The 27,212-nt window shown below is 50.4% G+C and overlaps 1 protein-coding gene across 4 annotated transcripts in view; it reads right to left on the bottom strand.

Moving 5' to 3' along the window:
- JUP (junction plakoglobin) overlaps positions 1-27,212 on the bottom strand; it is a 50,824-nt gene that overhangs the window by 11,164 nt on the left and 12,448 nt on the right. For 2 of the 4 annotated variants that reach the window (XM_074940930.1, XM_074940931.1), the window contains exons 2-6: positions 6,588-6,811; positions 4,798-5,054; positions 3,694-3,932; positions 2,715-2,916; positions 1,042-1,186 (exon numbers count right to left, since the gene is read on the bottom strand). In XM_074940930.1, the coding sequence (XP_074797031.1) occupies positions 1,042-1,186; positions 2,715-2,916; positions 3,694-3,932; positions 4,798-5,054; positions 6,588-6,804 (1,060 nt within the window). In that variant the 5' untranslated portion in view covers positions 6,805-6,811. Of the gene's footprint in view, positions 1-1,041; positions 1,187-2,714; positions 2,917-3,693; positions 3,933-4,797; positions 5,055-6,587; positions 6,816-7,519; positions 7,542-27,212 lie in introns of those variants that run through there. The other 2 variants (XM_074940933.1, XM_074940932.1) reach the window with 2 other exon arrangements.

The raw sequence follows: 27,212 nt of genomic DNA on the forward strand, positions 1-27,212 counted from the left end.
CCACTGGCATGTGTAAGAAGCCAGAGTATGAGTGCCCAACTCATGGCAAGGCTGGGATGGCAGCCCTGACACAAGGGCACTAATCAGAGATTAACCCATTCCTGTAGCTTCGCAACTGCATTGGCCACTCCATAAAGCACCCCGCAACTCGAGTAAAGGTGCAAACAGGCCCACCTCCCGTCAGAGGTGTCTGTGCACCCAGAGGAACCAGTCGCTACGACCTCCTGGAAATGCCCCTCCTCCAGATGAGCTCTCTGGAAACAGGTGACAGGCCATGGGAGCAGAGACCCAGCCAACATGGAAAGGGAAGTGCCAAGACAGAGTGTCACTCCGTGTCATTCGAGCGAGTGAGAAGTGTGGGTAGCATCCTGACAGGAGTAGAGGAGACTAACAGGGTGGCGTTAGAACACTAAGTTCTAGAGAGTCGTATGGAAGCCTAGAGGGACCGACCACACAGCGAGTGCTTGGGGACGCTGCCGGGATGGGAAGTCACACAGGGGACGTGGACGTGAGCAGTGTGGGACAGGTGCTGTTTAGGGAGAGCTGTCGGAGGTGCAATGGAAGGGGATGGGAGAGCTGGGAACCTTAATAAGGGGAAGTGTTGGGATGTTACAATTAACACTGTCATCTGACAGGGTCTCTGATGAAGGCCTCATTAAGAGTAACAGCTCAGCACAGCTGGAAGCAAAGTGACATAACAAATGGAAATTAAATCCACATCCCATCTCGCTGAATAGGAGCGTGGTTCGTTATCGGCCCCTCAAGGACGAGGCACCAGCTTATTTCCATTACAGAGCAGCTCAGGGACTTCTCAAACCATAACTGACACCGAAGTAGGAGCAGGATGCTGCTGGTTCCTGCTGGCCCAGAGGCTGAGACAGGGCCCAGCTCCGCACCTCACGTTAGCCCATGTGCCTTGGAAGAGAGCAAGTATCCAGTGGTGCCTGGAAAGGGCCACAGCCTAGTTTGCTCCAGCTGTTGAGTCTGAACCAGCCCCCTCCATCTCAGGCCCACCCCCCGGCCTTCACAGGGCTCACTCACCGGCCTCCACGATGGCAGGCTTGTTGCTGGGACACACAGACAGGACCTTGAGCACCCGGCTGGTGGTCCAGAGCAGTTTCTCGTAGGTGTAGCTGCGCATGATCTGCACCAGGGCTTGGGGTCCCCCATTGGCCAAAATAATCAGCTGCAAGAGAAAGCAGCATTAGCCCTCCAGAGGGGGGCCACGAGAGGTGTCCACAGAGATCAGGTGCTGCCAGAGAACTCCGATTAATCCTTAACATTTGCACTTAAGCCACCGAGTGGGGCACTACTGCATTAGTGGGAATATCTGCTCCACTGTCCTGACTCAACTGGATCCTAGCTCCTGGGTTCAACTCCACGTGAATGGAGAGAGAGAGAGAGAGACCTGAGAACAGTCTGCAGACATGCTAAGGGCTGGTGTAAAGACAGCAGGGATCAATTGCGCATGTCCACTTAAGGTAGGAGAAGCAGTAATGGGCTTAGTCTGCAGCAGGGAGATTTAGGTGAGATATTAGGAAGAAGTTTCTAACTCTCAGGGTAGCTAAGCTAAGCTAAAGCTCTGGAACAGGCTTCCCAGAGAGGCTGTGGAATCCCCATCACTGGAGCCTTTTAAGAAGAGGGTGGTCAAACACCTGCCAGGGACTGTCTAGGTTCGCGTGGTCCTGCCATAGTGCAGGGGGCTGGACCTGACTTCGAGGTCCCTTCCAGCCCCACATTTCTATGATTCTACAACCAGGGCACCAGGACAATCTGCAGGTCCATTTGTGCAACTTAAAACTGACTCAAACATTCAGGATTAAAGTCACAGGACAGGAGACTGGACAGCCCCCAGCACTATGTGCACAGCAAATTCAGTGCAACTTCCCCCCCCAAACTCCAAGAGCCCCCCACAGAACAGCCACCTGGCCCTAAAAGGATTAAGATGTAGGCCTGGTCTAGACTCAGTAGGGTCAACATGGCTACAGCGCTCAGCGGTATGAGAAATTCCACCCAAGTGCCGTAGTTCAGCCCTCCCAACTCCCTCCCGGTGTAGACATGGCTATGCTGCCGTAGTGCCGCTGTAGTGCCCGTAGTGTAGACACGGCCTAACTACCAGCCCAGAGGGTCTGCTACTCTTCAGTGTAAGAGTAACGTCTCTGGCGGCCGCAACAGGGGATCCAGTTTCCGCCACACACGCAGCAGGCACCGACTGCTGCGTTTCGGTGCTATTCCGGGCAGCCAAGCCTTGGTCAGGAGTGTTTACACACAACTACGATCACACAGGAGTAGGGAAAAGAGGGTCTTGCTTTAAGACTATAAATACATGTCTAGGCTGGAAGGGCAGTACAGAAAAGTCTGGCAGGAGAGCTGAACTTGCTACTGGGAGCAGGATGGACTGAGGGGTTTGGGCCAGAACCGCTCCCCTGCTGGAACTGAGCTATCATGGCATTTAGTGCTGTGGCACCAAGTATCCAGGCTAGTGGGCACTGCAAGAGCGGAGGGGTCTGTGCAGCAAGGGAGGGTTTGAACCTTCCACCCTCGCCCTCACCCCAGTAGTTTCGCTGGTTCTAATTAATGGACAAGCTGACAACGCAGACCAGGTTGTCCACTGACAGCAGCCTCCACTTCCCACCTACTCCCGGATCCTAGTAGCCACGGGACAAATGCTACCAACAAGACAATGAAGGAGCCAGGGCTGGCAGCAGGCTCACCTTGCTCTCCTGGTTCCCATAGGCTAGGAGCTGAAGGCAGTCAGTGGTGATGGCGAGGAATTTCGGGTTGTTCTTGTTCAGCAGGGGAACCATCTTCTGCAGGCCATCAGCCAGGCGCACCGCCATCTTGGCACCTTCCTGGTACAGCAGCAGGTTGTGCAGGGTGGTGATTGCGTAGAACAAGACTGATTCGACCGGGGAGCTAGGGATGAGAGCATGAAGGGGAATTAAGCCACAGCAGGAGGTGGCTGAAGATGTGTGGGCGCCTTCATGCTTGTTACAGGCAGGCCCCAGAGCGGTACCGGGCACTGCATGCTGGGATGTGTAGTTCTGGCAGACTGCACCTCCATATTAGGAATGGAAGGGCTGCTGCAGGCAGCGCCATTTTATGCCAGTTGGGTGTGGCCCCTGGCAGGCGGCCCATTCAAGTGCTGTGCCTGGAAAAGTTCAGCCACCCTGGGATCAGCATGGAACAGAAGCGAGCACTGTACTGTCCCTAGCTCCGCTCCTCACTAGCCCAGCAGGCACTTCGAGCACAGCTTAAACCTCACTGGTGAACGCAACCCTCAGGGTGGCCCAAAACAGACGTCTGTGGCATTCCCACGATGGCCGGGATGGCCAGATGGAGGGAGTCCCTGGATTTCGTGAAGTGCTATAAGCTAGGAGGCTCCGTAGCCAGCTCGGCAGAGGAGATTCCAAGCTGCAGGCAAGAAAGCAAAGATTCATCTTTGACGAGGGAACGGGCTCGGCTAAGCCTGCAGCCTACTGACCAGGCCCTACGGCAGTTATCAGACAACATGCTTTGCAATGCCAGCAGACTGGCCACACCAGAGCGCTGTCAATGCCTCTCGCCTGCCCTGGCTCCGCTCCCTCCCACTTCCAGCCACCCTGTACAGCAAGCAGCTGTCCTACTGAACAGACTATGGGTGAGCCACTCCAGAGCCTGTTGGCTCAGCTCTGTACACCTGCACGTTGGTACCTGAGCATCCGCACGAGAGCTGGGATGCCTCCCGATTTGAAGATGGCCAGCAGCCCCTCGCGGTGGTGCGAGAGGTTGTGCAGGATGCTGGTGGTGCAGCGGGCCGTGTCCAAGTCGCTGGTGTTCTGCATGGCACGCACCACCGCGGCCACAATCTGTGGGGACTGCATCAGGGCGCGGCGCGACGCCTCCTTCTTGGACAGCTGGTTCACTATCATGGCCGCTTTGCTGACCACAACCTAGGGAGAGAGAAGGCTGCAGATGGGAGAGGGGTCCCAGCCGACGCTATGAACCAGGAGATTACTGAGCAGCGAGGGAGCTGAGTCTCCCACTAAAGCAGCCAAAAGAAGTTTCCTCCCTTTCAGGCGGCTAGCACTGCACATGGGGCAGCTGGATCCACTGTACCGTACTGCTAGGCTGGGCCAGAGTGGTGGGAAAGACTCTGCTCAGGGGGCTGAGAGCCCGCCCAGCTAGTGCATTCGAATGCGGCTATTTAACACAACGGCACCACGACGCGCAGCAGGAGGGCGGGCTGCAGCCAGGGCTCAGGCGCTCTGACACAGCAGAGGGTGGGGCGGGGGAAGCAGCCAGGGGTGCAATGCGACAGGTTTTTCCAAGAGATCTGTTCTAGGAGTTATTTTGGGGCAGGTCCCTGGCCTGTTAACACAGGAGGTCAGACTAGATGATCACAACGGTCCTGTCTGGCCTTGGAATCTACGCAGCACTAGAGTGCAGGCTGCCCTGCTTTGCCATCTGGCCAAAGCCGGGGTAACGCCAGGAGCGCTAAGTTCACATGAGGTATTAAAAGGGCAGAAGAGGGAGGGGAGGAACTGTGAGTACAGATGTAAAGGAACACAGTTGCCCTGGGTCAGATTCCCCCTTGCTACAGCAGGGTTGATGGGCCACGTGACCACAGCACTTTGGCAAAGGAGAAGGGCGTTGGTCAGCGTTGGCTGGATCTCCTCTGAGGTCCCAGGCACGTTGCAGCAGCCTCCCCCGCCAGAGCTATGCTTCCAGGCAAGCACGCAGCTAGGAGGTTTGCAGCCTGAGTCCCAGAGCATGCCCCGGACAAGAGCGTGCATTGAGCAGAGTTTGCTCCCTTACCGGGTCCTCGTCATTCAGCAGCTTGGTGAGCTCTGGGATGGCCCGCGTGGCCAGCTCTGCATCGTCCTGGTAGTTGATCAAGTGCACGATGGCAGATTTCAGCATCTGCGACGGCTCGGCCAGCCTCTGTACGTTGGTCTGCTGGCCATCAATGTGAGTGGTCATAAGCAGGGACCGGTCCTCCATGGTCTCTGGGTACATGGCAGCCCGGACACGCTGGGCCCGTGTCATGGCCAGCTGAGACTCCATGTCTGCTGCTGCAGGGAGAAGAGGCGAAGGGAATGTTAAACTCCCAAGCTCGGCAGAGTTCACTGCCAGGCCTCCAGATTTCAATTAGCTGAGCAGAAGCTTAACAAAATGACACCGGTAATGTCAGCATCCCAGCACGCCCCGCAAAGAGCTGGTGCTTCACATTGTAAAGAGATACAGCAGCACACAGAGATAAGGGAACACTTTAATTAACAGGCCTTGTGTGACAATTCCCAAATTATGCTGCCTAATTAAAAAAAATTAAGGGCATTTGCAAGTTGGGACCAGCTGGCTCAGGGGACTGGAATGGCATTTGGAGGCCTTTCCCCATGGGGTTTGTTGGGACAGATCCAGCTCAGGGACAGCTCTTACCACTAATTGCTATCCATAACTTCTGGGAACAGCTCGTGGCTTTGGTCCAGTTCCTGGCAGACAAAATATCCCCAAATCACACCATTGCCTAGAAGCAGCCTCAGGACCAGGGTAGGGCCTGAGCTACTCCACTGTAAGGCCTGGTCTACACCTAGAACTTAAGTCAACCTAGTGACTTCGCTCAGGGCTGTGAACAAGGATTCTTCCACCTAGCTACAGCCTTGGAGAGGTGGATTACCTGCCAAGATGGAAACCCCCTGCTGAGGATGCAAGAAATACCTAGGCTAAAGTGGCACAGCCGCACCTTTGCTGCTGTAGTGTGGAAATACCTTTCGCTTCCCCTCCTCTGCCAGCACTGTACCTCTTGTGCAGGGAAGGGGATTTACCCTCTCGGGCCAGTAATCGGATCCCTTTACTCAGAGATAAATACAGGAAAGAGCCACCAGAACCGAGTCCAGCGATTCACTCTCTAGTTAGAGAGAAATGGAGCCAGGGTCTTCTAGTTAGCATCACAGAAGCCCAGCCCAGCCATTGTAGCGACCAAGAGAGCTGTCATTCTGGCTGTGGCAGGCTCCGCTGACAATGTGCAGGTGTTTGGGGTGCAGGGAAAAAGGGGAGGAGGAGAACACTTTTCTGGTTTTCTTCCCCTCTGTTTCAGACATGCCAGAGTTGCACCATCACCAGCTACTTTGTGCAAGCAACAAGCTGTAACACCTAGGAACAGTACTGCACACTGCCCCCAAGCAGCCAGGTAACTGAGAGGCAAACGTGGCTGATCACTAAGCTGGGATCAAACAGCTCCTATCTTGGAAATACAGCTTAAAGCGCCATTGAGGCATACGTGGAGACTGAGCTCAGAATCAGAGATGTGGTTATGCCACAAAACACCCTCTCTGTATGAGATCCTTCCTGCACTCAGAAGTGCTGCCAAACAATTTACCTTCCCCTGCCCTGGTGTTTTAAGCTGCAGTGACAGGCCAGGCGTGGAGAAGACAAAGGATTTACGAAGATGCACCCAGAGTGGTTCAGATTAAGTATAGGACATGAGAGATTTTGAGAGGGAGGTGGAGAAAGGCTGGGATGGAGCACTAGAATTTCTGCACAACCGCCATTCAAGTATCTGGTTTGCTCATCACCAACTTTACATGCTGGCCATCTGTGTCCCCTACCTGCTGCTGAGCCCAGGCCCTGGCCCCCCGCCTCTCTGTAGGTGGTTGTCTTGATGGTATACTGCTTGGCGTAGAGGTCCTCATCATCCCCGATGCATTTGCTGCTGACCGACGGCACCTGGGTGTTCACCCCAGAGTGTATGCCCGAGTCGTAGGTGTAGGTCTGCTGCCACTCTGTCACCTTGATCGGCTGCTCCATCATGTTCATCACCTCCATTGCTGCTCTGCAGGGAGAAGGGGAAGGAAGTTACAGCCTCCATCCAGCACATGGCCAAACTGAGCCAGATTCCGAATCCCAGCAGACAGCTTTCCTGCCCAGAATCCCCCTCTCCCCTCGCAGACCCAGGCTAACGCACCATCTGTGGCTAAGTGCTGCTCGCCATGACCCTCCCACACATGCAGAGATCACTATCTGCCGTTTTCTTATTACCAAGATGAAAGGATGAACCAAGATGACAAATCCCACAGCTCAGCAGTTTGCCTCTCATGTTGGGACATGAAAGGAGGCTGTGACTGGTACAGGCAGCCTGACTAAAGCTCCAGCTCCCCATGGCCATTACTCGCTGCAGAAGGGGGTGGGTTATTCTCGGTTCCTGAAGGCGTGCGCCAGAACATCCCGTGCCGAGGGACAGATCCCCTGCTATTCCGGGAAGCACAGAGGAGCTTTTTAAAGAGCTGTTTCCGGACAGGCAAACTGGCAGAAAGCTGAAGCCAGCCACAAGGGTTTGGAGTTTAGAATAAAAACAGGCTTTTCAGAGAGGTTTCTGGGACAGCTTGAGTGTGCCTAAAAATAAGGCAAGGCACGCTAGCCTGTCCCAGTGAAACACCCTCTGACCGGGCACTGGACCCAGAGCTAAGACAAGCTGCTGTATCTGTGCCGTAGGAGAGACGTGCAGGAGAACAGGTAGTGCTGTTCCAGGGCAGGTACTTACCAGAATGCAATAAGCAGAGTATCGGCACCTCCAGGCAAGATCACTTACACCCCTAGTGATGGGATTTGAATGGAAACAGCTCTGCAGAGTCTCCTCCAGACTGCCATACAGGAGAGCCAGGCTGGATCACCACTCTCCTTCCTGGGGTTGACAGCAGCCGGCTCAGCCCCTGGGGGAGGAGACGCCAAGCGCTCCCGCCCAAGCAGCCACCGCCCCATGCTGCTAGAAGGAGTGGCTCACAAGGGAGTGCCAGATTCCAGCCCATACCGCTCAGACATTAAGGTGGGGACAGCCACAAGGAACCTAGATCAGGGTAGGAATCCCTTGAGCCTCCCCATGGCTGTCAGCACTCTGGGGACTGATTCCAGCATTTCTGCCAGGTGTGAAGGGGGAATCCAGCCTTTCCGACAGTGGAAATGCTCTTTGTTCAGGTATACTCCCCGCCCGCCCGCACCCCCCCTGCACAGCCTCAGAAGATTCCACACAGACTTGAGGTCAGGCTGCTCAGGATTCACTTCAGACTCAGCCCCACGACCCCCACAGATGAAGTGAGCTGTAGCTCACGAAAGCTTAGGCTCAAATAAATTTGTTAGTCTCTAAGGTGCCACAAGCCCTCCATATCCAGGAGAGCAGACAGCTGCTGCAGAGGTATTTAGAGAGACACAGAGCAACCAAGCAAAGAGCCACTGGACATTGGCAGCATGAGGCTTGGATGCACAGTCTGTATGCTGCATTTGCAGCCTGTGCTACTAACGGAGACTCCATTGCACTAAGGAGTTAATGTAGAAGAACAGCTGCAGCTGGGTGCAGATACACCCAGGATAGGAATGCCAGTTAATCACGGTGGCTCTCTGGGTAGGGGGTTCCTCCAGACCCTGGCAGACAGGAAGGATGCATTCCTGAGAGAACCTGGCGAAACAATGGAAACACCGGGAGCCAGGGGCAAGACTGATCTCTTTAGTCACCTGAACGGCTGCTTTCAGAAAAGACTTGGCAGCTCAGAGGCTTGGGAAGAGGATATGGAGCTTTCACCTCTAGGTCACTGGTTTGAATCTGGCACATGCTGCTAGCAGTTAAGTTAGTCTAACAGCTGCTTGGCCTACACCCAGTGAGTTGGTGTGTCTCCGTCCAGCTCGGAGGGGGAACGCTTGTTTGCTCCACGAAGCCGGTGGCTGTCTTAGCACTGCCCAGTCATTCAGCGATTGACCTAAGATGGAACCTGCTTCCTCTCAGAGACAGTCCCATGAGGTTAATAAAGCCAAGACTGGTGCTGTGGGCCAACCAACCCTACAGCCGACGCATACACAGAGGCCACGCATCCTCAGCCAGCTCAATAAGGAAGTGCGCTTCCTTGCGAGCCATGTTTACCCTACTTTAACCAAGCTTTTCTCTTTATTTAAAGCTCCAGCTGGCATTTGATTCTGCTCCACCCAGCTGTGCATTGAGCAGAATACCAAGAGGTACCAACAGCTACTTATCTTGGAGCTGACCGCCCAGACTTGTATTCACACCAGCTGAGCGGCTGCCCTGTGCCCCTCTCAGATTGGGGAGAAAGTGACCCTCTAATCCCAATAGGCACCTAAGGTCCACAGAAAACAGGAGGGGGCCCCCGATTCCAAGCAACATCCAGACCTTGAGGAAGGAGTTCTGGAATCTCTGGAATCCAGCTGCGTTGCTATTGGCAAGGACTTGGCAACATGTGAAGGGAGGCGGGGTACTGCAGGTGGTAAAGCAGGTTTCTCAACCTCCCCACCCCAGCACAGCCATGTCCGGATGCTAACAGGGCCTATTCCAGAATCACTTGCCTCCTTTCCATTGGCACAAGCAAAACTCCCTAATGGAGCCATCCCTATGGTCCTTAGGACCGGGGGTGGGGGGTGTTTCTGCCCAGAGAGCTCCAAACTGATAAGCAGTAAGCCACAGATCCCAGCCCCATCTGCATATGGAGGGAGGACGCTATCCTGCTCACCTGGAAAGCACCGAACGCTTCTGGGGCAATACCACAAGTAACTGAGTAATGCTTGGCCTCCTCCCTGCCCAGCCCTGCCAGCCTCACCCCATTGAGTAGCTCTCTAAGACCCACCTTGCCAACGGGCGGCAGTAGCAGGCAGCATAGGATCGCAAGCAGGAGTGCCAGGCTAAAGAATTTGGGCAAGAGAGCTGAGCAGACAAAGAGCTTGCTGCTTACTGTCTGGACTGCATGTTGGCTTGCACCAGAGTTTGGCTTCTCCAAAGCAAGTGGAGTACATTATAGCCAGGGCTGATTTGCGTGGGAGGGATCAATTGTACTGGGGCCCCAAAACCTCTGCAACTGGGGTGAAACGGGAGGAGGGCCCCATCGAACCGGACGTATCCGGTACACAAATTTCTCTTGACAGGCCTGATTATAGCCCCAGCCTTTGTACTGAGAGCAGGGCTTCGTTTTGCAGAGCTATTCCCCAGACCCACCCCAGAGGGTGTACGGGTGACAAAGCTCAAGGGGCTGGAGCACAGCTGGCTGGTAGAAAGGGCAGCTCTAACCCTGCCTGCTTCCAGCTTGTGTCAGACAAGCTCTGTGCCTCGCTTTCCCCATATCTGCACAGTTCCACTAAAGCACTCAATGCTTCTACAGGGGGCTGCTTATCCCCAGCATCAGCATGTGTTTGGCACTCAGGGGATTATTTGAGAAAAGCAGCCCATGCCACAGATGGCTCCAAACATGGCCCTGCCCTGGGGACAGCTTGGGTAAACACAGCAGAAGCTTTCCAGGAAAGCGCCTGGTGTGGTTTGCACTAGGAGACAATGGAGGTCATTCCCTGCTGCTATGCATTTCCCCAGTCCCACCTGTATGGAGGCATCCAGGGTGGGGGTTCTAACCCTAGCAGATGGAAGGGCATCCATCCCCCACTTGCCGTCTACCCCCTCAAAGGAACCTTTCTGCTCTCTGGGGAGAGGGGAGGTTGCTCAGAACAGGAGTGACCCAGGCTGACCCACGGAGCCAGGAGAGCTGCCTTTTATGGCCATGCCAGGCTCCACTCGGACTTCATTCCCACTCAAGGTTTGCAGGGACCTTAGAGAGCAGAAGAGCCATAGTCCACCCTCCACATTGCCTGTGACCCAGACACGGAGTCACAACAAGTCAGGAAGGGAGGGATGAGTCACAGTTTCAGACTTGATAAGAGCAGGGAGGACTGGTAGAGGCAGCCACATGCATTTCCAAAGGAGAGGTTTAATTACCACCTTCCACCAATACTCTTGAGTCATGCGTGGAAGGAGCTGGACCAGGAGAGCTCTAGGCGGACTGCTCCCCTCCACCCAGGAACAGACCCAAGCCAAGCTATTTCATGGGACAGCCCAGCCCGCAAAAGCTACAATGCAGCCTTAACCCATTTCAGTGCCTGAGCTGGCAGAAGTTAGTCCAACCCTGACCCCCATTTCCCTCGGCCAGCTGACTTAGTGGCACGTCTTATGTCTGAGTCAGGGCATTGGGAGGATTTTATATTTTATAGGGCAGAGGGGGATTGCACCTTGCTGCGTCGGGATGAGGTCTGCTCAGGATTCGTAACTGAGAAGGTTGCTTTTCCTGCAAGGGCTTGGTGAACACATGTCTGAGCACCACCCAGTTACCAGGCAGCCCTGTGCTGTAATGAACAGCAAGAGCCATGTTCAAGAGAGAGCGAATCAGACCCAGGGCCTGGCAATGCATTCAGACAAGCCAACACAGGGAAAGAATTCAAAGAGGAGCCCAAAGGTTGCCTAGTAGAGTTAGAACAGGGGTCAGGAAATCTGGGATCTACTAGTCCCAGCTCTGCCTCTGATTGAATTTGGACAAGTCACTGCACTTATGCACCTCAGTTTCCCCACCTATAAAATAGGTGAACCACACTGAAAATTAAACCTCACCAGTTTAGTGCTATGAAAGTCTACTAGATCCCTGAAATCCACACAAAGCTAGCATACAGACACGCCCGCTCATCATTTTCTACCTAGTCCCCCGTGACTATCCTATGTACATTTTAAGGGCAGTGTTCTACTCTTGTCTGTCTGTAATTTTAAGCTATAAAGTTGTAATTGTATTTACTGGTTAGGTTACAACTTTAATGGCTTGTGCATAATGCATGCGTATGCGGTAGTAAAAAAGGCAAAGAGAACCACTAATGGAAGCTGCTCAAGCTATTTACTCCCCATCACGTGTCAACAGGGTATGCTGGACGGGGTGGAGATCGGGGTTGAACTAATGCAAAGCACTGGGGTCAAGTAGAATATAGGACGTGGTCTCCACACCACACAGGAGCATTCAGTTATCAGTGAGCTGTTAACGAAGGTAAGCACGGATCAACATTTCCAGAAAAAGGCCAGAGTCGATTGCGGACTCAGTGCTAAAAAGAGACTGGTCTTACATTCAGCAATTCAGCCCATATCTCTTGTTATCCTGGTAGGTCTGAAATACTTCTGTCCCTCTTCTCGCATCTGTGAACGAAGTGAACTTAAATTGCTGGGTACGCAAATACAAAGGGTCAGTCTGAAAACTGGGCCAATATTTGTGAAGAACAATTCTCTTTGCAGTGTCAGGTGGGCGGGATGCAAGTTGCAGGCTGACAGCCATCCGTCAAGGGGACAACAAACAAAGCAGTGGCAGCCAGGAGACCCTCAGAACAAGTCACTGAGCAGTATCCAGAGACAAATGACATTGTCCTAAAGTCACTACTTGTTATGGAAGGGCACCTGCAGAGCTCATCTCAGGGCGAGGCTTGCTACCAATTCCATGTCACCGCATGCATGCCCCTCTATGGGCGGCAAGGTGACTGGAACAGGGAGTCATTTGAGACAGCCCCAAATACACAGCCCTGGTCACTCCCCGTGAGTACTTTCCCTGCCACGGGGAGGTTGGCCTTTAAGCCACAATAAAAGCAAGGGAGTTAGCAAGTCCTGGAGTGAGTATCGACCCACTTCTGTTTCACAGCTTGGTCAGTTCCCAAAAAGAATACTGCTAGATCCCAGGGCACCAGACAGCAGTAGCAGCTTTCTTTATAGCTGAGCAGACGGAGGTTTTGCAATTTGGACAGAGAACTGGGGGTATCTAAATATAAGCACCTGGGTGGGAAAGGGGATGGGAAACACTTAGCACTTCTCAAATCTTCTCCCATGCCCCAGTGAGGTAGGTCTGAGTGATAGGGAAAATAGCAAGGAGGTGAGGTGAATCACACAGTGCCGCAGAGTCTGAGCCACAACGAGGAACAGAATTTACGTGTGTAACCTGCATGTTATCCCAAAGCAGAGACCACCTACAGAGGGAGGAGATAGTCATAAGCATATGGGGCCAAGACCCCAGAAAGTAAGTGTTCCTAAACTGGCTGGGTACACGTACGTACACAAGGACGGTGGGTCAGAGAGAACACTGGAGTCAAGGGGAGAGATTTTTCACAGCAGTTTAGGAGATTTAAACACCTTTCAGTAGGATTGAAGAGGTGTCTCAATCCCTTTGCCTACTTTGCAAATCTCAACCAAGGACCTTACAGACAAGATGAGGAAGCAAAATGTAAGTGGATGGTACTTGAGACATGGAACTGGAAGCCGAAGAGGTCCAAGAAGGGCTGACTGGAGCCTATGGAAGGACTATGAATGCGTGCAATCACTATCGGTTTCAGAGTGGTAGCCGTGTTAGTCTGTACCAGTCTGCATCTGGAAAAAAGAAACGGAGTACTTGTGGCAACTTAGAGACTAACATTTATTTGAGCATAAGCTTTCGTGGGCTAAACCCCACTTCATCGGATGCCCCAATGAATGTTAACTCTGCACTGAAATTCAGCTTTTGCTAAAGAGGGGCAATTTTCTATTTAAGGAAAAATGAGTTCCCCCCCAAGGCCAGGTGTAACCCTGAGGGGAACCAGACCATCTGCCTCCCTCCAGTACCGCACAGCATGAGCAGGGCTGCTGGAGGATGTCCAATCAGAGGCCAGCAGAAGGAGCAGGTTTTGTGAGTGCACGAACTATGAGGAAGGGCTGGTTACAGAAAGACTGAGCATATACTGGACAGTAACTGCTGCTCTGAGAGATGAAGGAGTTTGACAGCCACTTATTTTCCAAGCATGCCTGGGTTCGGCTGGAACACTGACTGCTCACACAGCTCTGCATAATGCATGAGCTGCTGTAGTTTTTCCAGTGTAGGTGGCAATCATTTAAGCTTACAAATCAAAAGATAGGCCGGGGTGTTTTACAAGCTTAAATGAGCTGTGCCGGATAAGTTTTGGCTGCAAACAGGAAAACAATTTTCAAGGCACTGCACATGACTATCTGCTCTAAGAGACTTGTACAAATAGTGAGCAAGCCAATGCCCCTGTGACACAGCATCTCTAGTCCCACAATACAGCTAGCCACTCAGAAGTGCAGGCAAATTATGTCGGCTAAGGCACCAATCTCTTTGAGAGTAGCCTGATGAGTGTTTCCCAGATTAAGACTTCGGGCACCAGCTTTCTTCCATTCCTTCACAGCACTCGCCATGAGGCTTCAGAATACGCCAGACCCAGTCTTGCAACTGCCCAGCTCCATTACAGGACAGAGTTAAAGGCAAGCAGCTGGAGTGCAGCACTGCCCAAACACAGAGCAGCTTCGTGAAAGGTGGGAAGAGTTGCAGGAGCAGTACTGGTTTGCATGCCACTGGAACAGAGGGGCCAGAGATCATGACAGGGCCGTTGGCCAGGAGAGCCCTGCTAGGCGATAACAGATGAAGGGCAAGGGAGACAGCTGGGAAAACTGTACACTACAAGATGTTATTGTTTATAGTGTGGCCTTTCTGGAATTCCTTGCAAGTGTATTCAGTTAGGAATTAGTATTATTCTGACTGAGCACGCATCTCCCTTGGGGAACAGGAGAAGAGACTTTCCCGCTCCTATTCACCTCTCTGGGGATGGGGATGAGGAAGGAAGCAGGTTTTATTCAGTTCAGAGCTGCACTGGAAATATGAAAGGGGATTTTAGCCTTTTTATTGTAGGAGCAAGAGCAAATGAGGTACATTAATGCAACAAAGAGCCTTGCAAGTGGAGATCGTGTTTGTACTTTGACCTAGTTTTCTCCAGAGTTTCATCCATGCTACAAAATAAAAAAAGCCACATTTCAACCCACCTGGCAGCCTCTGGTCAGAGGCACGGAGCGAGCTAGTAATAAGCCTGATCCTTCGCACCTTGAGAAGTGTGTCTGTAGGGTTAGGAAGTAGCGCAGATCAAGCAAGGAGTGAGCCTGCAGCAAGTGCAACTCCAGGAGACTGAGCTAGCGGAAAGAGAATGTCGCTGTTTGACTAAGGGCTCGGAAAATGTCAGCTGCTCCAGGAACTATCTATTCTGTGTTTCTCTGCTGTGCTCCCCACGGTGTCAGTGCATTGTGGGACCTAGGAGCCTCAGAGGAGAATCCAGCTCTGTCCCCTTGTCAGATCAGGGGGTTTAGCACAGGAAAGCTAGTGAAATTCATTCTGAAGGCCGCAAGATATATGGTTATTCTGGCCTCCCAGTTGCAGGCAACATGCCAAGTGGGTGGTCAACAGTGCCCACCACTGCAGAGATGCCTAACCGCTGCTGGAGCAGAGGTGGTCCCTCGTGTGGCTTGGGCCAGTAATTTGGAGGGACTGGAAGAAAAGGATGCCTGAGTCTTCACCCTGTTGAGTGCAGAGAGAAGCAGAGCGAAGGTATGCTCTGCGCAGCTGCAATCAGAGCAGAGAACAAGGTAACAATGCATCCAGGCAGTCTTCTGTAGAGCAAATGACATGCAAAACCTTTGCTCAGCCTTGAAAATCTCTTTTGGTGCCAGGCTGCTCTGCATCACACCAGCCATACCAGCTACATGGCCTCCTACTCCAACACAGCAAATACAGAGTTTCTCTCCATGCCTTCCGAGTCAAAGAGAATCCTTTCCCCAGGATATTAGCTCTGAAGAGGTCTCGTAGGAGAGAATTAGCCGTCACGAAAACAATGCCCTTGGTCGTCAATGACGAAAGCTGACCTACAGCATGCAGGCATGTAAACAGAGATTAGGTTAACTGGTCTGTACATAAAAGAACAGGAGTACTTGTGGCACCTTAGAGACTAACAAATTTATCTGAGCATAAGCTTTCGTGAGCTGAATGCATCCGATGAAGATGGCTGTAGCTCACGAAAGCTTATGCTCAAATAAATTTGTTAGTCTCTAAGGTGCCACAAGTACTCCTGTTCTTTTTGCGAATAGCAGCCGTGTTGGTCTGTACTCTGAAACCTGTACATAAAAGGGTTTCCAGTACCACAAACACCCCGCTCGGATTTGGAAAGAGCAAGAGAATTTGCGGGAAGACCAGAGGGCAGGCAGCAAGTAGAGCTGAAGCGAGATGTGACCAGAGGACCCATGCAGTGACCAGTGGTGCCAACACTCAGCCTGGTATTTACCTTAAAGCCATGGGAACAGATTAAATAATTTTATTAAGATGATGTTGAAGTAAAAAGAAAATGGTACAGAGTTTAAAGCATACAAGTTTCTGGTTATCAGGGAATAAGGTACAGATTATCAAGGGGTGCAAAATTCGGTTTAGGAATGGGTGACGTAAGGAATACATAATCTGCAATCTCCCCAATTGGGGGTAAAAGTTTAACAGATCAAAGTACAGACATTGAGATATGGGGGTATGTTGTTCATATAATGGCTATGTTCAGGTGTGGAGTATAATGAGTGGATACAATGATGAGGATGGATTTACCCTCATTGGGTGGGATTTAATGTTCAGTGAGTTTATGGTTCCAGTTCATATGGTCTAATGGAAAAAGTCTCTCCGTCCCTTTTTACAGTCTCCTCCACTCTTGAAGTGCTTAGCCCTGTTGCTGTGGAGGACAGTTTGAAAATGTGGCCCTGAAGGCATCATAACCAGAAGGCTAATTTTAAAAAGATTGAAGTCTCATGATTTTGGGGGTCAGACTCATGAGTTTTGAACTTTGCGTTGGCAGCACTGCAGGGGCCTTCAGGGAAAGTGGAGCACAGATAGACCACCTCACAAGGGACAGGGTCCTCCTTCCCTGTAACAAGCAGAAACCAATTCTGCCACCAAAAACTTCTGCATTCAGAGATAGGGTCATTATATCAGGACTCGTCTGTTTAAAAAAAAAAAAAAAAACCATGATCCAGGTATCTGCTAGGCTGCTCCCTATGCTTGTGGGGTGGTGTAGCATGAAAAGCCAACAGGAAATGCTTATTATGAGGGGGGGGGGGGAGTTTTCCCATTCTATTAGTAGCTACAGCAGCGGACACCAGATCTCTCCCAGGAGACCATGTGAAGGTCAAGCCCTGCTCCTTTAATGGAGTCCGGGAGAGTAATACGCAGCACACTCCCATCCATCACTTTGGAATTGCTCTGCTGGCAGGAGCTCTAGACATGGACTTGCCACTCAACTGTAATGCAGCTTCGCACCCTTTGTTGTGTCAGCACAGGAGCTGGAGATATCCAGGCAGGAGGAGCCACACCTGCTAAGCTACCACCTCCTAGACAATGACCCTGTGCAGCTGTCTTGACGGGTGCAAACAGCACCCACTGAACGCAGTACAGATGGGGACCAGATCACACTGTGGCAGCTCTGTACATTGACCGGGTCATTGGGGTTTACCACATGAATACCTTGGTTTAGTTTAATAGCAGGCAGTTGGTAAAAAACAGGAAGCAGAACAACAGCTCGAGATAGCCGCCCATCTACCAACACTTATGGGACATTACAAGAGATATTCCCTTTGATGGTCTACCTCTGACCACCTGCTGAGCTCCCCCCCTCCCCCTGACTAGTCTGTCCAGGGAGGGGCCCAAGCCTGGGAACACAGGAGAACAAAAACCCAGCAAGATTTAAAAGGACACACCCTCAACCAGTGAAAGGAAGTTACGGGGAAAGGGACCAATATCTGTCCTAGACCCCAAAGCTATAGGCACCTGGGACAGAGAAGCTTCCTTCGGGTCTCCACTAGAGGATGGCAATGCCTCTGGGAAGAGTCCTGCATATAGACAGTTTAAGACCTTTTTTCCCCTCCCTACCTCCTTACTCCTGCTGTTACAGATTTAACACTTGGTTTAAGAAGGCTGCTAGTCACTATCTACCACTGGTCCCAGACTCCAGAAGGGCAGAACCATGGGTGCCATACCCAGTCAGAGCTGCTGGTTAAGCTCAGTTCATACAGAAGGATGCTGCAGCTCAACACCCGGTCTCAGAATGGAAGAATTGCACAATTCCATACCAGAAGTCATGGCGCGAGGCGTGCAGTCAGAGGGGACAGAGCTGCAGCGAGCGCTATACTTGTGACCTTGGAACCAAGGAAGATGCTGGGAGACTATCCATGAAGCTGAGATGATCTATTGGACGGTTCCACATCCTCAAAGGGGACAGCAGCAGCCACACTGCCCCAAGCATGCTTCTTTCTAGAAATCTGTCAAAGTTAAGAAAAATCCAGATGCCAATGCAGAGGGTGGAATGGAAGTGGACTGAGTGTCACCTAGCTTGCTCACCAGAAAGATTCAACAGTCACACAAGATACTACCCTACTGAACTGATTCAGTGTAATTACTGCTGAGAAGCTGGGGCTAACCTGTGCCTTTTCAACTGTAAGTGTTTGGCTTGCAGTTACAAGGGCTATTGCTATGCTGATAGGACAAACAGTGCTCCCCATTCCAACCAAACCATCAGCATGTGCTGTTTCCCCAACAGCAAGCACCTGATGGGGAGAGTACACTTTGGTATCCAAGGTGCAGCAGCTCACTGAGGCACAAGGCTGCTCCCTCAGAGGCATGGGAAAATACCACTCTGCAGATTCAGGAATTCAGGCAAAGTCACTGCCCAATATATGACCAACTGAACTCTATGAAGCAGCCAAATATTTGTACAGGCAGTGGGGAACTCTCTAAAAGCTGGTGGAACCACTGACTATTAAACTGGCGTGACAGTTTCTAGCCCTGAAAGTTTTTATGGAACATGCCACTGCCAACACTTTTGGGAGTAAGCAACTCTAGTGAACTGGGTTTCGCTTCCACAGCCAGGCACTTACTGACAGCTGAAAACCATGGAGATTCCAGACTGGCCAATTCCATGCGCATGTCGGGAGGAAAATGAAACTAGATGTGCAAAGTTTATTTAAGGGCACAAAAGTGTCAAAACAGAACCAAGTATCAGGTCAGGCTAGATGGTTTAGCCATCCGCTCCCCAAGAGCAATGACTTTTTTAAAAAGGTTTAATTCTTTCCTGCTACAATCCTGGAGTCAAGGAGTTAAGAATCCTGACAAGGAGCAGAGGAAGCTACAGCTGGAAAGAGAGAGACTAGAAGCCTCATATCTCCAAAGTTATTTGATCTACATCCAGACAGCTTCATCTTTGCACAGATAACGTCTGACAAGGAAGTCTCCAATAAACATGCATCTATTTGCAGCTCGAATGCCTGCGTCTGGCCCTTTCCTTTTGCTCTCTGAGATAAACTTGCCCTTCTTTGTGCCGAGCAGGCAGCAGAATCTTTATTAGAGTTCCAACTTTAAACTGATTTACTGTTGAGTGACCCCAAAAAAGCAGCAGGGAAGCCGTAAATATTGTTGCATAAAAAACAACCTATCCCCAGAGATGCTCAGCTCCTGGTCATGACACTTCCAGTTGTCAGGCTCAAATCACTCAGCCAGCTTCTCATGGGGGGGAGGAGGGGGTGGTGCAGGACTGAAGGGTAGGAGCTATGCATATCAAGGCACAACAAGAGGACATTGTGCCCCCATACTGGAGTGCGTGACCACATTCTACCCCACCCCCCGTTTCAAATCACAGGCCAATGCTGAAAGCCAGAACTGCCAGCTCCAGTTAAAAGGATGTGAGACTAAGAACACAGGGCTTACCAGAGCACTAACCACTAAAATAGGTTAAATAAAGCTCAGGGATATTACATTAACCCCTTGGACAACACAGAGAATCCTGCTAAGCATCTGCTCCACTTGGAGGCTGAAGAGCCATGGTGTTTGAGGGTTACCCTGCCATAACCAGACAGTCTAGTTACACTTTAGAAATCTTACTTTGTGCTTACAATTTTTAGTAGATTTCAAACTAAAAGTGTTGACATTGAGCATCCTAAAGCACTACCCTTCAGAGGCAGGCCAGTAACTTTAAACACACCTTTGGGTAAGATGGTGTTAAGAGGGGGGAGCCCCCCAGTTTCCCCACACTTGGGAGTTTTTAGGATTTCATTTGCCATTCTACATAGAGAACAAACCCAAAGCCAGCTGCCCTCCCCTACAGAAGGAGCAAGGGAGGGAACAGGCAAAGGAGCAGCCCCTCCATTTTCCGGGAGAGAACAAAAGGTCAGAAGGGCTGTTGCTCTCCCCATTCAGGAATCGCATTGTTCACAGCGAGGCACAAGTGGGATGAGCCTGAGCAAATGCAATTAGATACTCAGGCCTTTAAAAGAGGCATTTAAGGCAGCTTGACAAACACATGTAGCAAGATGCACAGATTTTAAGGCAGGTGATCTCAAATCCTCCCACCAGCAAATTAGATAACACTTGAGGTACAGAAAGCAGGGAAGAGAGAAAGATGCTAGAGAGAAAGGTGCTGGTCTCTAGAGCCGTCAGGAACAGTGCCACACCTAGGGTAAGGAGAAGAGTTTCCCTTTTAACTCCATGTTCACGCAGTCAGTCATAGCCCAAATCCCAACCTGCAGAGGGCTTTACATGTCTAATTCACACACTTCCTGGAGGTGATCTGTAGGCCCCAGAGGTCAGATGAGTCTATCACACCTGATTATCTTCTCCCCTCACACAACACGGGAAATATTAGACAAAGCAATTTCTTAGTGCTGAGCCCATATCTCAGCTTGTCTGACCTTATACACACACACACACACACCCCACTGAATCCACTCACATTTGGGGGCACCACCCACTCTGCCCATCACAATGCCAAGGATTGACTCGGGGCAGTCCTGAATCCATGAGCCCCTCCAGCATTTCCGACTTCATGTGGCCTGGCCTGCCATCCCCTTCCTCAGCCCACAGCAGTGGGAGAGGTCTCCAGCAGGTCTTTGCATTCACACCTTACTAACCACAACAGGGGATTAAAAACAGGACATGTTTTGTCCTGCAATGAACCCTAACTTTGCAGCAAATAATCAGGGATACAATTTGGCCTTGAAGGTGTCCCAAAAGCTCGTAAAGCAAGCCCACTGGAGCACCAGTCAAATCCTCTGTGTGAGGTATAGAAGCCAGGAAACCTTTGGGATCTCATGACAGCATCTGTGGCCCTGGAACGCCACTTAACACAATCTCTCCACACCTCCCTCCGAGGGGTAAGTGTCTAAGGGCTGTATATAAGTGCCTAAAGATGCAGACAGGTACCTAGTGGGGTTTTCAAAAGTGCCTAGGTGCCCAACTCCCATGGGTGTTATCCCACGACATGCCCAACTCCATGAGCTCTGGTGGAATTTTCAGAAGTGCCCAGGGACCTAAGTACTTTTAAAACAGTGGCCCTAAAGCACTGCTTAAGTTCTAAGGTGATCTACAAGGTCTGAATGGAGCCCATGTTGCTTTGTAAGGGGGTCGAGAAGCATGTCCAGGCCCTGTCCACACCTTCCTATGCCACTCTCTAAGGCAGAGATTGGGTTAACTTCAGGAGCAGGTCAAAACTGCTTTTCCTCCTAAAAAAATTTACAATAATTATTTTATAAATTATAAATTTATAAAAATTTACAATAACTGCAATAATTTACAGCTAATGAAGCTCAGATGGAAGGCACAGCAAATGCAGTGCTCTATAAAAGACTAGTTGCTGAGGTTATGAAAGGGGTCCCTTCCCAGAAGGAGAAACAAGGATGGGAGAGAGAGAGAGAGCGCACAGCTTTTCAAGATTCCACCAGCATCAATGAAAAATAAAAGCATTAAATATATAAAGAGTCAGACCTTCGGTAGCTTAAATCATTTCAATGGAGGCTTTACAGGGAAGGAAAGTTGAGGAATTCAAAGGGAGTGGAGGGACCTTTAATGAGGAGGAGACTCGTGTGTTACAGGAGCAGTGATCTTTTAAAAGAAAGCTGAAATAGCAGAACATGATTCACTCCCTCCCTCCCCATCCCCCACTCTGCTAGCTCTGTCCTTATCATCTATGCAAACAAAGGAAATGAATTCCTCTGTTCTCCTGGCATGTTCATACTGTACTGGAACCGTTCCCCCAGCTTCCCATGTCAGGTAGATGAACAACAATCAACAGGCTCTTGGATAACGTCATTCCGAGTTGCCCAGAAAGATGGGAAGGGGCCTCTGGAGATGGGCCAGCTGACTGGAGAAGGTTATTACAAAATAGTCATTTTTAAATGCCATCACTGGGAGGCAAAGGTCATTTCCAAGACTGTTGATACAAGGCTACCACAAAGCATCCTCCCTCATGCACACAGTGGTGTGTGCATTTCTCATGCATTCCTTCACACAAATCTCAGCTCAAACCAAGAGGCACCCTCCAAACTGTGCATTTCTCTGCAGTTACCTGTTTTGTTTGGTTGCAGCTCTCCATCAGTAGAACTCACAAGAACAGATGCAAGAGAGGAATGCATTCTCCAAACCCTGGAAGTGCCTTGGCTTTACCCAAGTTAACAGTTACTGACAACCCCACACACTCAAGTCAAGTTCAGGCTGTAATATTTCAGCACTTCCTATCATACGATGACAAGGTGTTATGTATTAATAGCTTCCACTACTCTCCCCTTCTAAGAATATGCACAGTGCTGGTCATTGCAGCCATCTTCCCCAGCAAGTGGAGTACACCATCCTCCTGAAAGCTGTCTGAGACACACCTGCCTCCTTTAGGTCTTTTGCTGAAGTCTGGTTATTGTAGGTACACAGCAAATGGTGAGCTGAAATGGCCATTTGTTGGGCCACCACCGCGCTAGCTGTTTGCATGTTTTCCTTACCTGCTGCAAGTTGTTCTGCTTTCTGCCACACGGAAGCAAAAGCTCCACACAAGGGAAGGCCAGGGAGCCAGCATCTGCCAGACAGCATGCAGCTGAGGGCATTATCTCACCGCCATATGTACTCGTGGGTATGCTTAACACGATCAGCCGATCAGCCTATTCTATTGTGTCTCATGCTGATATTTTCCATTGGATTAAGCCTTGGAAGCAGTGAGTAACTCAGCCATGAAGAGACATTTCAGAGATGCCAAAGCCAGAAGGACCATTAAATGATCCAAGACCGAGGGGCTCGTTTTTCAGAGGACATTATATTTCCCCCAGTTACTGAGCACAATAATGCGTTCATTTGTGTTTGGCTAAAGCCTCTTCTAGAAAGGCATCCAGGCTGGATTTGAAGACATCAAGAGATTAAGAACCCACAACTGCCCTTGGCAGTTTGTTCCAATGGTTAATCACCTACACTGAAAAATCTGTGCCCAATTTCTAACTGACTTCAACTTCCAGCCATCAGTTCTTGTTCTACCTTTCTTTGCTAGGTTAGAGACCCCATTACTACTTGGTGTTTTCTCCCCATGAAGATACTTCTATTACTCTAAATCACCTTCTTTTTGATCAGCTACACAGATTGAGCTCTTTAAGTCTCACTGGAAGGCATTTTCTCTAGACCTCAAATCATTTTTGTGGCTCTTTTCAGCAGCCTCTCCATCAGCATCCTATAAAACGTGAACAGAACTGGACGCAATATTCCAGCAGCAGTCTCACCAATGCCATAGGCAGAGGTAAAAGTCACCTTCCTGCCCCTATGTGCTACTCCCCTGGTTTATCCTAAAATGGAGAGTCAGGGAGACATGCAGTAATAAGGTGCGATGCCCTGACATGTGCAGTGCTGTAACCATGGAACACCCTCACATGGGCCATCCTTGAGTGGCTGAGAAACTCCACTTTACATGCCCTCTCCCTGCTCCACCCAATCTGGGGGGAGGGTGGAGTGTTATGCATGTTCTTTCCTGCCACCACTGCTTGGAAGGCAGGGACTCCTGGCAACGCTGGGTGGGGTGGGGCACCATTGCTGACATGGTTGGTATACACACACGCGGCAGCACCTCCCATGCATCAGGGAAAGCGCTCCTGCAATCACAGCTGACTGGGACACCAGTCAAACCTGGCCTATTGGCCTGCATGCAACTTGGGCTAAGTACTGCTGTAGCAGGGGACAATGGGCAACCATGATTAATGCCAACTCCTATGTTGCATTTATGCAAGTCAGCTGCATTCACCCTCAATACTGTATCAGGGCAATCTTTAGACCAGCGGTGTCCAATACGTTTGCCACTAGCCACATGTGGCGAATAGGCTATTGAATTGTGGCTAATGCATGTGGCTTTTTTATAATGTGGCTAATAAGAAAAACTGAAAACCCCAAGTGTGGCTAGCAGTGTGGCTAGCATTGAATTTCTATTGGACACCGCTGCTTTAGACCAATCAGCAGGCCTTTTGCCAAAGGGAGCTGGTTAGACCCCAGTCAGCTAACCTGATTCCACTCTACCACGTGCGCATAAAGAAATGCCAATTCTTTTCCCAATGGGAAGGTCCAAGGAATCTTTAGCAATTTTACAGAGCACCAAGGTGACTGACACACCAGAAGCATGCACATTCTTTGAGAACACCACGCACAGAACCCTCCCACACCCTTCTGTCAGCCACTTCTGAAGGTATGTTTGGCTGAAAGAGGTCACTGCAGAAGTTTCCATTTTTGAATCATAACTATTCCATCGCCCTTGCAGGCCAAACCTGTCGCACCACGTGGGCTCTCATAAGCCTGCTAATATATTTTTGCTGTTCGACATGTAAAAAAAGGGAAGCCACTCCCTTTCCCTCTATTTTCCTCCCATCCCACACTCTCTCTTCCCAGGTTAAGAACCTGAAGCCACCCCATTATTGCATCTTTACTTTGGCAGCAGTATCACCCTCCCCAAGGTTAAGAGTCAACAGGGACCAATCTCATTGGTTGTAATTGCACATGCATGCCCCATTATTAAGAGCAAAATCCAAAGGCTCTGATAATTACTACATCAGAATATAACTAGAGGCAAAATTATGTTAAACGTGTATGCTTCTGTGTTAAGCCCTTTCCCCGCCCCTTGACCTGCTTTCCCATTAACAAGATGTTTAGGAAAGACATTGGTTTATATCAACAAAGCTGGAGAGAATCCCTGGATGCAAACCAGCTCTTCCAAGCCAGTCAGCTGTGCTTGGGGACTTCCCAACATCCCCGAAAACAAATATGGGTCCCAACCATCAGCATGTAAGTGGAGAGGCTAGTTAGGCATAGAGGAGCAGCACCACCAAAACCCTGGGAGCAGACGTGACACCCCAGGAGGAAATGCACCACATCTTCAAAACACCGTGGTGTGATGTTCGAGGCGGTCCCCTCTTCAGCTGTCTACAAAAGACACTTGCAACACTCTGCCCCAGTTACACGGAGTTCTGGTGATGCACACTGCAGCTTCTGTTGCACAAGAACAGATGAAACGCATTTGTGCGTCCACACCTACTATGCAGCTACAAGTGCTGTACCAGGGCATTCTGGGAAAGCATGGCCAGCCAACAGTGCCGCGGTACGTGTCGAATGCCCAGCAGGACACAGAGCTGCCCCATGGGCTGCTGGCATCATACCCTGTCCTGCCACAGAGAGCTGGCAAGAGTATCAGACAAAGCAGTTACAGAAGCACAAGGGGGGAGGGGCTGTCCAGCTACACTGTGGTGGAAAGAAGCATGCCAGACCAGCTGCAGAAAGACAACCATGCGCCAGCTTAGGCCACCAACTCCTAGTCTCGAGGTGGGCAGGGACACAGCCGGATTTAGACCCATCCATGCTCAATTACAAGCCCAGCTGAAATTAGTCGTGGAGACAAGATCTAAGTATCAGATATGCTGCCTCCACTAGAACCCCCATCCAAACATGTTCTAGGTATATCGAAGTCTGGAGACCTACAGAACTGTCCTATGGCAACACCAAAAGATGCTAAGTTCAGAATCCCAATGTGCTAGGTGTTGCACAGACACAGAACAGAGACCCTGCCCCAAGGAACTTCTAATCGAAACAGAAAGAGACAGAGGAAAGATCTACCCCATTGCACAGTCAGGGGACAGAGACAGAGATTAAGCAATTTGCCCGTGCACACCACAGGGAGGGTTTGGCAGAGGCAGGAAATTAAACCAGAGCTCTGGAGTCCCAGTCCATACTCTTAACCACAAGCATATCCTTCTCCACGGAGCAGCGTAGAAAGGCTAGGGTTAGACATTTAATAGCAAAAGGCAAGGGTTGAAACTAAACAGAAGAGGTTAGGGGGTTAGTGGTATACAGAAATATAACATGGCTAGGATTCATTCAAAAACATAGCAAAGGGGCAAGTTTTAGGCAGGGGTTTAAAACAAAGGCAATTAAAAATAAAGATGCCACTAACGAAGCGTGTTCCTGTCAACCCCTCAGTCACCTAGCTTGCAAGTGCTCCCCATCTCCTCCAAGATGTGGCAGACTAAGCTCTTTGGGGCAGGGGTCGCCTCTTCCTCCATTTGCACAGAGCACCATAAGGCTGTATCCCCCAGTCCCGAAGGCAGCCTTCGGGGATTACCCCTAGATGCACAATAGACCTGGCATTTCCCACGGCCTCTTTGAAACCACGCTCAGCGCTGCTCCTTGTGTAGGATCGGGACGAGCCATCTGTGCTCCTCGATAGGAAAGGCATTTGATTTTAAAATTTAACAACAACCCTTTCTGCGTAAGAGGATGTTCTCTCGTTGTCAGGAGAAGCTGGGTCTTCTCCTGGGGACACAGCTTCTGGTGCAGGAAATCACTGTTGGTGCTACAGCACGGGGCTCAGCTTCCTTCTCACCAGTCACATTTCCTGGAGAAATCAGCAGCAGCTGAACTCAGCTGTCCTCGGTGAGTGTTATCAGAAGGAAACAAGCAATAGCACTTGGCTCAGTGCTTGACACCATGCTGGCAGACACTCTAAAAACCTGGACGGGCACCTTGGAGAGTCATTAAGGTCACGAGAATGCATCTTAGTATGTCTCAGTGGGCATTAATAGAGGTGCAGTTGCCCTACACTGTGACAAAACAGTCTCCCTCCGAGGTCCAGCAAGGACACCCAGCCATCGCCTCTCTCAGGCAGAGACCTTCATCTCTCTCACTGCTGGCCAGAGATTTGTCCTGGCTGTACAGTTCCCCACCAACACTGATATCCCCAGCAAACCAAACTGTCTAACCAGTACAGCATCTACACTTTGTTTTCTATTCTCAAGCTCCAAAAACCGTAATTACCCGCAGCTGTAAGTTACCACACAGCTCTTTCTAAGCAAGCACATTTATTCTTAAGGTGAAAACGTTAGAGAAAGCAATTCAAACCCAATAAAAGAATCTACAGACATGCTAATAAATGTACCACAGATCACCCCACAACGCTGCAGGGGCTCTGGTAGAAGTCAGTCCTACAAACCCCACCAAAGGGTTCTTCTGTGGTTACGAGCTCATAATGGCTTTAGCTCAGAACAAGCACCCCCATGCATGTATTGGGCTTTCTTCTATACAGTCTGAGCCTTTGAGCTTCAGATGCCAAAAACAGGTAATCAGTAGACACTGGTCCCTTCAGAGAATTGCCACAACTGTCCCACTTTCATTTAAGGAAACCAACATCAAACCTCAGGAACAGAAATTCTATATGCTCAGATTCTCTCATTAACGCCCATTTGTTCTTGTTGGAAATATCAGTGGGACAGATGAGAGAACTTGCCA

The sequence above is a fragment of the Natator depressus genome, chromosome 27 (genome assembly GCF_965152275.1).
Source record: "Natator depressus isolate rNatDep1 chromosome 27, rNatDep2.hap1, whole genome shotgun sequence".
Classification (NCBI taxonomy): Eukaryota; Metazoa; Chordata; order Testudines; family Cheloniidae; genus Natator; species Natator depressus.